The sequence below is a fragment of the Passer domesticus genome, chromosome 1 (genome assembly GCF_036417665.1).
Source record: "Passer domesticus isolate bPasDom1 chromosome 1, bPasDom1.hap1, whole genome shotgun sequence".
NCBI classification, from domain to species: Eukaryota; Metazoa; Chordata; class Aves; order Passeriformes; family Passeridae; genus Passer; species Passer domesticus.
The window spans coordinates 21274491-21286869 of record NC_087474.1 but is presented as its reverse complement, the minus strand read 5'-3'; the positions used below and the strand labels follow the sequence as shown (position 1 = coordinate 21286869).

At 37.2% G+C, this 12379-nt stretch overlaps 1 protein-coding gene across 2 annotated transcripts in view; it reads right to left on the bottom strand.

Moving 5' to 3' along the window:
• Nucleotides 1-3651: 3651 nt before the first annotated feature.
• ZNF804B (zinc finger protein 804B) overlaps nt 3652-12379 on the bottom strand; it is a 225169-nt gene continuing 216441 nt past the window's right edge. For both annotated transcript variants that reach the window (XM_064409444.1, XM_064409452.1), the window contains exon 4: nt 3652-11004. In XM_064409444.1, the coding sequence (XP_064265514.1) occupies nt 7329-11004 (3676 nt within the window). In that variant the 3' untranslated portion in view covers nt 3652-7328. The remainder of the gene's footprint in view (nt 11005-12379) is intronic.

The following is a 12379-nucleotide window of genomic DNA, read 5'->3' as shown; positions in this document are numbered from 1 at the left end:
ATAAAATCAGGGAATGTAGCATTTGAAAATATGTGGTCACAGAGCAGAGCTAATAGAGGGGGACTCATGGTGGGAAAGCTCATTGCTAGGGATTAAATTTATGTCAGCAGTAGATCTCATTACTGTAATTACAAATGATATTAATAAAAGCAGTAAGTGCTTTAAGTCACAGACATCTTTCAAGAAATTACTATTAAACTAAAAAGGGTCACCTCATATTATTGTCAGTGTTTTTTTCCACAGCCAGTTTCTCAAGCATCTCAGGGAGAGAGAGCAAGAGAAGTAGTCCTGAAAACACTCCTAGGTAGTTCAGGCGTTACATGCTAAGACAGGAAGAATCCACTCCTATGAGAACTGGGAACTTGTCTCAGTGAACAACTAAACATGTAGTGTTAATTTGGTTACCAATCCCTGGATCAAATTTGGCTATCTACCCCTGGATCTACATTGTCTTTATTTCAAACCCAAATTAACAGGGTTGACATTTGAGTGGTACAGACTCTGCATCTCCACCTTCAAACCTGTAGTGGCTGCTTCACCTCTCTGAAGAAAGCAAACTCACTAGAAAATGGAGTGCATTATCAAGAATACTGTCAGAGAAATCCTGGTGCAAGCAAGAAGGAAGCATTTATAGTGTTTTGACTTTCTCTGATGCAGATAGGATTTCCAGTTCATAACATTTTACCTGTGTACAGCTGAAAGACAAGCACTTACTCAGCAACATATACTTTCTCAGCATGAGAGACAAAAGAAAAAACTCTCCTGTTACAAGAACTCTACCATATTTCACCTGTGAGAATATGTGGCAATTGATTAATATCATCTGCTTGTACATCTTTGATTTACATGCAAAATTCTATCCCTTTTGTAACAGGTCCATGTTCTTCTGCTGAGAACTGCAGAGCTGGGTGCCGTGTTCCAGGTGGGGTCTCTCTCACCAGAGCAGAGCAGAGCAGAGCAGAGCATAGGGGCAGAGTCCGTCCCCTGCCCTGCTTCCCACTCTGCTTTGGATGCAGCTCAGGACATATTTGGCTTCCTGGGCTGCAGTGCACATTGCTGGTTCATGTCCAGCCTCTCACCTACCAACACCCCCGAGTCCTTCTCCCCACAGGTGCTCTAGATCCATTCTCCACCCAGCCTGTCCTTGTGCTTGGAGTTACCTCAACCCAGGTGCAAGACCTTCACTTGGCCTTGCTGAAGTTCTTGAGGTTTGCACAGCTCTACCTCTCAGCTGTCAGGGGTACAAGTTTGTATTACATGCAACTGTGCAGCCTTAAGGTGACACACCCACGTCCCCAAGACACACACACACACAACTATTTCTAATAAATTTGGTAGGGTTTTCCACTGGGACTGGAAGAAAATAGTCCATAAGTGACTTGCAAAAAAGATGGAAGTGAATTATAATTCAACCATTTTTGTATAGAACATATTGCTTTACATAGGAATGTTTAGTTTATGGCTGTCTGAAACTAATTATCTCATTCCTTCTCAATGACTTATTTATTAATGGTGCTGATTTTACTCATACACAGCTTGGAGTACACAAAACAGTTTTATATATAAAATTGATAAATATATTTAATATATTGATTTGCAAATGACAAATTTATTTGGTCTAAAAATTTTATTGGTTCATAAGAATGAAATATTGATTTTTTTGCGTAATATAAGTTTCAGATGGGCACTTGAGTAGAGGAAGCAGAACTGCTTATACCTTTGATGGAAGTCAAACAAGCTTTTCAATCTTATCTTTAATTTGAGGGTTTCATAGCTAGGTCATAAAAAACGAGTTTGGGCTGCATCTTCTTTTAAGACAGTTGTGTATCTAGTGCTTGCCATATTAGCCAAGAGGGTTTTTAAACACTGTCACAAAACAGATTGGTCTCTGTTAAGATGTAGATGTTTAAATTAAATGCCCATTAATGTAACTGTAGATTTATTTCTGTCTTTAATTTCTGTAATTGGCAGTTTGGCATCTCCTGTGTTTTCTATTAAATAAAATAACGTGTTCATTGAAGAATAATAGAAATATGTTAACATTACCACATGCTCTACAGACAAGCAATGTGTGGACTTACAGCTCATCCTGGTGGTCCTGAATGAGAGTCTTTTCAAAACCTGAAATATTAATGAGTTAATTCCCCTTAGCCCTGGGGGAGAGAAATATTCAAGCACATCACAACAGTATGCCCCAAACTCAGCACAGCAGCAGTGCAGTTCACTGGCTTGCAGATTCCTGTTATTTCCACATACATTTTGCCTACTATCTAGAAAGAGAAAGGTAATGAGCTGCATTCACGGTGATTCTTTATATTTTTGTATAAAATACACATTAAGATGCTTACTTTGCATAATAAGGTTATATACTTCCCACCAGAGTGTAGGAAGAATTTTCTTGGCATTATAGCTAGCTTTACCAGGAAGAGTGAGGTGTGGACACCATCATTTATTCACATGTTATATCCCAGTCAAAGCAAGGTAGGTGATTTCTGTTTTTGTTTCTGTTTTTGTTTTTTCCCCTGCTTGCACCAAGATTTGCTCAGCAACAAACAGGTGGGATCTGATCTCAACTGGAAGCCTACTAGAGTTAACAATAATGTCATAGATATTAATTTGCAGGAGATTTCCTTCAGACACGCACACTTTTTATATGGTTTTCTAATTATGAATTTTGTTTTTATTATAAAATAACTAGAAGCAAAAGTGCAGTTGAATGGAATTAGATACACTGTGTCAATTATGTCTCCTTGGATTTGCATTGGTTTCAAGACTTTACAGAATGACTGAGTCATGACATGTCACTGCACAGTAGATTATTTTGGTCCCAGAGATTGGCCAAGGTATTTCCAGCTATGCAGATAGGCTGGACAGAATATAACCTCTGTCACATTTCACCTCAAAAGTTAAAGTTTCATCTACTACAGACATGCAGACACTTGTTTTTACTTGTTTTTACCTTCCTTCAGTCTTTGTGCTCACCTGGAGACAGGACACTTATGAGACTATCTACTGAGGGGTATAAGTAGCCTTGAAAATAGTACAGCAGCAGTTCTGGGAGCACTGAAGCTGAGTAGCTGCTTGCCAAAAGCCTTGTGTCAGAAAACAATTTAAATGAAAGGTAGATGGAAAAGGATGCACTAAACTAACTGGAAAAATACAAGGTAATATGGAAAACGTGGGATAAAGTGATACTCAACTGTTTGAAGATTTAAAGAATGACTAAAGACTGAATAAATGATACCTTTGTAGATCCCACTGATAGATTCTTTACCAAAGGACCTGCCATACAATTATTTCAGAAACCTGACAGATGAGTTGTATGTGTAATTATAAATAAACTGATCAGTGCATAAAAACACTCAGGAGGATATTTATTAATTTAAAATCCTTGGAAAAAACACATAGATAGAATAATTTTTGTAAGGAATATTTATTTTCAGTTCCATTTAAACAACCCACTTTTGTAACACATACTAAAATCTTTAGGAAACATTCTATGAAATTTCAAGATTATAACCACAGGAATGAATTAAGTGTATTTCAGTTCTGGAGATTAAAATACAGAATATGTTTGCTTCATTCTGCATTTTATTAGGTTGCTGCCTTTTGGTATGCTTTACATTAAAAATACATGACTGACACTCTTTATACCAGTAAGCCTTTTTATTGAAAAAAAATATTATTGCATTAAACTACATTCCCAGGGATTCCTTGAATAAGCTAAAACAAAAGTCCCATTGCATGTACAATAGTGCAATTCACTTAGCTACTGTATAATATAAAACACTTTATACAGAGAATACAAAACAAAATTACTAGTTTACATATTATACTATTCAGTTTTAAATATAAACTTGACATTTTAAAATCAATCTGATCAAATGGCATTTTTATGCAAATTTGCACAATAAATATACATGTTGAATGTATTCCAGAAATGCATCAGATTAAAAAAAAAAGTCCAAAAACAACAACAAAAAAGTTTATTATGGTGTGACTCTGGAAATTTCTTTTATTGGAATTTTAAGGTGTGGATGACCTCTTTCCTTAGATTATATATCAAGAATATACAATCAGGCTAAAATAGATTATTAAATTGGTGTGTATATATCACTGCCATAAGGATACTATAACTCTTTTGAAAATCTCTTTAAATAAAATCAAAATTGTAGCACGGCTCCATACATCAGGTTCAATAATATTTTAATAATTATAATGACACATATTTAAAGTACTTTACTGATGAAAAAAATATGGCAGCAATTAGAGAAAATATATAATTTCAGCTGTGCTGATAGCTTTATTACATTTCTCCAAGAAAATCCCTCCTGTGCACTAAGAATGGTATTGGACATTGCCTGTGTTTGGTAATCAGTGATTACTGTTTTTCTGTTGTGCTCTTTCATTTCTTAATCTCTCTTTTTCTCCCCATTAATACATCTCAAAATTCTAATTCCCATTGTTCCAAGAATTAAAATTAATCTTCATTGCCAATTTGCCCTACTGTGTTGGTATGTACAATGATTCATGGGAATCCTATGGTTTCATTTATTCTGGAGTCCCATTGTATGGTACATACATTAAGGGAAACAAATACATCTATTTTCCATATATGATCTATGTAGTAGGATATGGTCAAGTTTGAATTAGTCAGCTTTCTTGCCACAGAAATTTCTATAGTATTAACATTGTCTGGTAGAAGTGGGAATACAAAATATGTGTACACACATTAAAGATGAGATTAGCCCATCATTCCTTCAGTTCCATATTTTTCCTTTGGTGTTACCTACCTAGGGTACAAATGCACACTTACGCACAATGATTACAGCTGGGTTTACTTCAACAGAGATGAAACTGGGCCCATAAATTTAAAAGTTTGTGGGGCTGGAAATGCATGTTTTATGGTGGTATTATCCCTGGACTGTGGGTGATGGCCACACAGCCCAGTCAGCCCCTCCTGGGGCACAGCTTGCCCTGCTACTTTGGATGTCCAATTCAGAATGTTTCTACAGAGTTATGACTAATGTGTCCAAGTGGTCCACTGAGTGAGTGATCTCCATCCAAGCACATAATAATTTTCAGAGGTGTTAAGTCAGAGTAAGTGAAATATGTTTGATTCTCAGAAAATAAAGTATCAGAAGTACAGAAATTATGTTTAAATTGAGATCTTATTTTGGGAAAATTTTCAGCCAAAATTGAAAGGAAGAATTGTTAAACTCTGGAAACTTTTCATTCTACATTTTTCCCAAATAAAATTTTTTACTTAATACTGAAGCAATAATTTTAATTAAAGAATTACTCTACAAATTGAATTAGAAAAATAAATATAATTTATATGCCACTTACACACAGATAAGTAACACCAAAATGACATGAATCCGTTTTGTTAATGAGACTAAAGAGTAAGTTGGGAATCAAACCAAAATATGAGGGTGCTGGTGCCACCAACTTTTTTCAACATAAAAATGTTTTGCTTCTGCATAGTCTCCATAATTTTTTTCTGATTTTTTTTTTCAATAGCGAGACCATCAAATGTTTAAAGCTACTTTGAAAATACAAAACTAGCAGTCACAACTTGTAAAGTAACTTGAAAAGTTTGGCGTATTACCAGTTTATGCTGAAGAAGTTCCAGAAAGACAGAAATTAAAACAATTCCATTTTATTGCAATGGATTGATGTATTTTGATTAAAACTAAGAAAATTGGTTCTGTTGTATTTTAAAGACATTACTTAATTGCAATTCAATTTTGCAGTTTCTTCAGGTAGCGGAATATAATGGAACAAAATTCCTCCCAAAGATTTTCAATGTGTTTTATATTGATTCTGAAATACACATTTTGTGCATTACCTTATTGCAAATGAATTGAAATTATTTCAAATGCTTTTAATCCAAACAAACAGGTACTGTGTGTTGGATACTTCATGGTCCAATTTTTTCGGGGAAGCATGCCTGCATTCTAGCCATAATTATGAACTAATTTCATGCTAAATATCTTGTGTTCAGTTAGAAGCATTATAAAAAATGTCAAACTATGGCATTCAAAGAGATGCTGAAGCCTTCACCTATTTCCAGATACAAGTTATTACAAACAATTTCAGCCACACATTATTCTGAAGGTTGGATACATGCATTCAAACATTGTGGATTCATAATTTCAATTTAGTTGTTGAGAGTTTGGGAAGCCATGCGAGAATCTTGACATATTTGTTTAGATTCAATAAACTTTTAAATGCTGAGTACTTGAACAAGTTTTTCTCCAAGTCTCAACCTGTAGAGCCAGTTTTTGATCAGAATTTTACTTCTACATCTTTATGAATATCTGCATGATTTTATAGGACCTGCCAATTTTTTCTGTTGTTTGTGAAAGGGATGAAATATATTTACACATTCTTTGGGAAAGACTCTTCCACACATCAGAGCTCTATTTGGTGGGAAAAAGGTGTTGCAGTTTTGGCCAAGTACCTCTGAGGTTCAGAGCCAGCACTGGCTGCTTGGCAATTCTGGGCTGGTGCGGCTCTCTCTGACATGCCCTGTGACCCAGCCATGCAGAGGCAGTGCCAAAGAACTTGGCTTCTCAGTGAGCCTTCTTGGATGCTTGGCTCAGGGAGAAAAGAGGCAGCCTGCTTCTGCCAGCACAGAGCTCCTGGTGCTAAGGGAATGCTTTGTTATGTACCTGTGGCCTGACTGCAGTCCCTTTACACTGTCCAAGCAACACATGCAGGGATGAAATCACTAAAGTATCTTCAAGATATTGTTGTGATCCTCATCGTCTAGTGTCAACTCATCACCCCTCCCTCTGAGCCTCCCCAGTTTACTTTGGCCAGGAGACAGCCCCGGGGCCTGCTGATCCCAGATACCTTAATTTTTCCTCAGTCTAAAATTCCTTAACCAAACCAGGCACTGTTTCATATACAAACTCAGAAAATCAAATCTTTGAGGTGTGTCAAGTTTGCTCAACCTTAAACTGTGCTACTTTGGATCCCCCATCAGTGTCAATATTGATCCCATTTTGTCTGGGTGTTGTGGTCCCTTTCCTACTGACAGTCATAGACTTCACTTTAAGCTATTCTTTTAAAACATTCTGTAGAATGACACTGGCCACCCATCCTTCTTGTGATAGCATCACGAAATGCTTGAAAACAGCTTTTCCTCAGTGATAAAAGAATGAAATCGACATTCATATGCTGTCAGCCAGATTGTGGACTTTAAAATCTTTACTGTTGTGCTCTAAGCAAAACAGTCGATTTCCCCTCAGACGTGATTGAATGCTGAATGTTTTATTTTATTTTAATTTGGGGTTGGAGCCATGATGAAATTATTTGGGCTAGTTTAAGTAGCTAGAAACACTGAAAATGTCTTTTGCTGTAGGTAACTGTTGGGTCTGGATAGAACAAGAATAGTGATGTGGCTCTTGTCCTTGGAATAAGGGATGCACTAAGTGATTTGGGTGTACAGCAGAAGGGGTGGCTGTGTTCAGGTGTGGTGTAAATAGGGCTGGGATATATGCAGCGTGTGGCAGTGCAGGGAAGGTCAGTGGGGAAGGGTGGAGGGGAGTGGCAGAAACCAAGTGCAGTGGGTGTCCCGTCAGCAAGGCAGGGTGGGAGGGAATAAGGGCTGGCGCTAACGGGGAAAGTGATATGGGGGCAAAATGTGCCTGAGAGAGGGGGTGGAGGGGTGCCAGGGAGAGATGGCTGCCGTGGGGGTGCACAGATGCTGAGACAGCAAAGTGTTGCAGCAGTGTGTGGTGGATGGTGGTGACAGTAGCCTGCTGCTGAACAGGGAGGGCAGGAACTGCTGGTGTTGCAGAGAAGGCAGCTGGTCCTGGGGCAGGCAAAACTTTCAGATGTTTTGCCAGAAGTTGTTTCTGCATGTGCTGCTGGGCTTGCAGCTGCAGTAGCCTGTATTTGTCTACTTCTTCTGGTGTAAATGTGATAGGCTGCTGTGTTAAAGGAGGGGAGGTGGATTTACTGTACACTTCCAGGTCATGTAGTGTATCACCATACTTCTGCATAGCATTGTCACAAAAAGAGTCTGAACTGCCTTCTGCCCGGTTAAAGTCCATGTTTACGTCATGTAGTTCTTCTTTGGTCTCTGTTGAATTAGCAACAGAATATCTATTCGAGGGAAAAGCACCAGGGAAATCATTTGGTACTGGATCACAGCTTTGTAGAAAGGGCTGCACTTCACTAATGAAGAAATTGGTTTGTTCCTTTATTGCTGTGTTCCTTTGTATGCTTGGACTCGGATAGCCTGTTTCAATTTGAATTATGTCTTTAAGAGCACAATGATCATAATCAGTTCCAGGTGAAAGAGTAACATTTGTTGTCTCTGATGCTCCAGTATTGTTTTTCTTCACACTGTTTTTCAACAAACTGATTTCATTATGTCTCATATAATTTTTACCTTTGCTTAGCACTTTCTCTGGCAAAGGTAACATCGCAGTGTCATCTCCTGATGATGAAAACTGAAGAGCAAAGTGACTTTGTGAGTGATCCTTTAATTCTATCCCAGTACTGACTGAAAATCTCTCTGGATCATGCATTTGTTCCTGGGTTTTCTTAGACTGCACTCTTTCTAAAAGCAACTTGGCTGTCATTGACTTTCTTTTTCCACAGATGTATTTTGCCAGGTTTTTGGAAGAGCAGGTGGCAAAGTTTTTACGCTGACTGCTCACATTCAGAGAGTTGGAATGTGTAGTTTCAGCTTTTCCTGGTTCAGCATTAGAACCTCTCTCACCATCCTCTTTTGTTTTGTTGTCACAGTTGTCAGTCTCTTTTGAGACAGATCCTGAACTGCTGCATCTTGATATTCTGCTTCTAGATGATCTTTCACTGCTTCTTGAATCACTAGTGGAACCACTTTTGTGTTTGTGGCAGCTTCTACTCCTGCTAAACACTTTGCCAAAATGCTGATGTCTACATCTGCTGTGTTTAGACCTGTCACTGATTTGTAAAAGTTTATGTCTTGAACATCTTCGATATTTAATTGTGCCACTCTGAATACAGCTTCTAGTTCTGTGACTTCTGCTATGACAAAGATAGTCCTCATCTGTATCATCTGAAGTGAAAATACACTTGTGCTTTCTGTGTTTGTGCCTTTCATCTCTTTTGCTTTTTCTTTTACAACAACAAAGCAAATTATTTATTCTGTGATTGTTTGATGTGGGATTCATGTAGCTCATGTAGCTACTCGTACTGCTAACTGAAGTGTCAGAATAGCTGGAATGTCTGCCAGATGAGGAGTTTTGAGGAGATGGGAGCCTCCAACATCTTGTGTAACTTCCACATCCTTCATTATCTGAATACCTGATGTTTGAACTGGATTTACAACTAAAGAAACTTCCATTCGAATCTTTTCCACTGTCACTTATGTCACTGCTGCAGCTGACCACATCTTGAAGGGTTCTGGAGTAATTTTTGTTCTCATATTTTTCTTCAGAATAAATTAAATGACATTTTTCAGAGTTAGAGCTTTTAATCCGAGACATAAAAGCAGAAAAGGAAATGCTTTCGTTTCTAATATTCTGAGTTTTTCTTTCACAGTCATGGAAATGATTCTTTAAAGGTCTCCTCAGTGATGTTGTATAAAGACTTTTTTCTGTCACATAATCCTTTTGTGAGACATCAAGGTAAGCAGGCACTTTGGGTATATTTTCATTCAAATAGTCTGCAATGCATTTCTGACCATTTTCATTCATTTCTTTCCCTATGTCTGACTCAGCTTTTTGCTTGGCCTTTCTTGGATTTAGGGAACCTTTCATCTTCTTTGGTTTCAACAACTGATTATCTTGTTCATTTGACATTTGCTTGTGTTTTATTAAACCTGAGGGTTCATATTCATCTGCAGTCTTATTTTTAGAGAGCTCTTTACAGCTTGCTTTGTTTATTTCATTCTGTTTACCCTCCCTGTGATTTAAAGAGAGTCTGAAGTCAAAATACAATGGATTACAGCCATATGAAATACAGGGCTCAGTTTTTGTAAACAAAAGTAATTCTGTGGGCCACTGCAGAGCAGTGGTGCCATCTTTGCTCACTACATGGAGGAAAGGCAATGCCTGGGGCTTAACTTCTTTAACCATGGTCTCCTTTTCAAGTGTTTCCATATTTCCATCTGTGGTTTTGGTAATCTCCAAAGATCTTTCTCTTTTTATCACTCCAGGACTCTCATTAATGTTGCTTGAACAGGTCAGCTCGGGTGCTGGCTGTCGTGGGAGCTCAGACAACTGGGCAGGCAGGTGGGCATTACTGGGCTTGTAGGTGTTCAGCTGTGTACAAAAATTGGTAGCTTGGCATGGAGATGAGATGGGAGTTTCTGAGAATTGCTCAGATTCATTCAGTTTGCTCTCTTTCTCTGTTTCTCTCAGTGAAGCAGAAGAATTTGGAAGTGGTATTTTGACTTGAGAAAATGAAGGATTATCTCTGAATTTTTCTTCTGATTCCTTATCATTACTTTTATCATTTTCCTTTAGCATTTTAGGTTTTGTAGCTACATGACTTGATGCACTGTTATCCAAATCCATTTGGTCTTGTGTAATAGGTGACTCTTTATCCAAACTTGCTTTCAGTTGCTCCTCCAAAAGTGTGACAGAATGACAGCCCTCAATAGTTTGCTTTTTTTTATGTTTGGGGGACTCACTATAATCATTTCCTTCCTCACAGTTTTCACTGAAGACAGATGCTGAGGACTCAAGCTTCAAAGGGACCTTTTTAGAGAACGAAAATGACACTCCTGCCCTTTGAGAGGTATTGTTGCTGTATGGGAACATTTGTGAGACGTGATTTCCAAGTGCATGGTGTCTTTCAGCTGGGGGGTGGTGCCTGCTTATAATAAGTTGCTGTTTCTCTAGTATGCTTTTGGAGAAGCCTTGTCCTTCACTTGTGATGGTTCTTTGAGAATTAGCTGTGAACTTGCTGCCCTTGTACAGGAAAATACCATCTGGTGATTGCTGCTTTTCCAGGACTAATCGGGGGGCTTTAAGCAATGGTCCACTCCCAGTGATGCTTTAAGGTAAAAAAAATAAAGGAAAAAAGAAATCTGCATTAAGTAACCAAGTTATGACAGAGCTTGGATTTGACAATGTCTGTCTGGTGAAGGAGGGTGTCACTCAATTTTTTACAAGGTAAAGCTAAGTTTCAACAAAGTTCAGTTTATCATCAGTTTGGAATTTTGTATGGGCAATACAATCTTTACACATAGACAATTACATGTTTTTATGTCAGCACATGGATGTTCTTTTTTAGTTATGCCCATGTACAAGCAGAACAAATATTGGTTTTACTCCAAATTTATATTTAGGAGAACCTAGTCTGTGGTAAGTCTTGCTTTTCTGAAAGGCCTCTGCAAAGGAAATTGTGCTATGTTCAAAAAGAGATGCTTCCACCTGGAACATCTGCAAAATCAAACTCTAGAAGAAAAAGAAAAACATTCTGCTCACTTAGGGAAGAATGTATTTGTCTGACTTTTTAAAGACTAGATTCTTATTTTATTACACAATAAATGATTTTGCAAAATATTCAAAGAGATATTAATACTAAAACTGTCAGCAAACATTAAGGGTGAAGAAAATCACAACTTCACTGGTTTCATTATCAACCATGATTTGACTTTGCCACATTTTCTGTGTCTTATTTCCATTGATTACATTATTTCTCTTTTCAAAATGTCTCAGATTTCAAATATTATTTAGTTTTCTTGTAATTAAAGAAAAAAATTACCTATTCTAGGACCTTAGTAAAAATGGCAAACCACTGATTTTTTGAAACAGATAACTGAGACTGAAATGACTGTAGCCATTTTCCATTAAAAATGTGACATATATGGCCACCATGAAAGTGTTTTTCCAATATATATTTTAAACACACATTTCATTAGACTAATTATCTACATTTGCTATCAGTGTCTAGTTTATTTTTGTGTTGTTAGTGTGCTGTGGTACTCTAACAAGAAAAAAATAAACTAGAACCAGATTAAATAAAGAGTTTGATAAAAATTATAAAACATTTTAATTAAATGTAAAGAAATTAAAACTTTCAGATCTACATATAAGCTGTCTATAATTGGCAGTCATGTTTTATAAATGCTGTAAAAATACCTTGATCTTCAGCAACAGGAAAAACAGAAAGATTCCCTGGAGTAGGGTCAACCCATAATGTGAGAATATGCATGCATTTCAGAGAATATATTTGCCTTTGCCAGAAATTTGGCATCAGGAGATACAAATTAACCCCTATTTGTACATCAGGAATAATTATCTCTTGGAGAAGGCATATAAAGAAATAATTTTTAAAATCTTGGAATAGCAAAATAAAATTTTTCTGTCCCTAAGATTAACAATAATTTTCTTCTCAAATTGAATTAGCTTGTTGTAAGGTACTG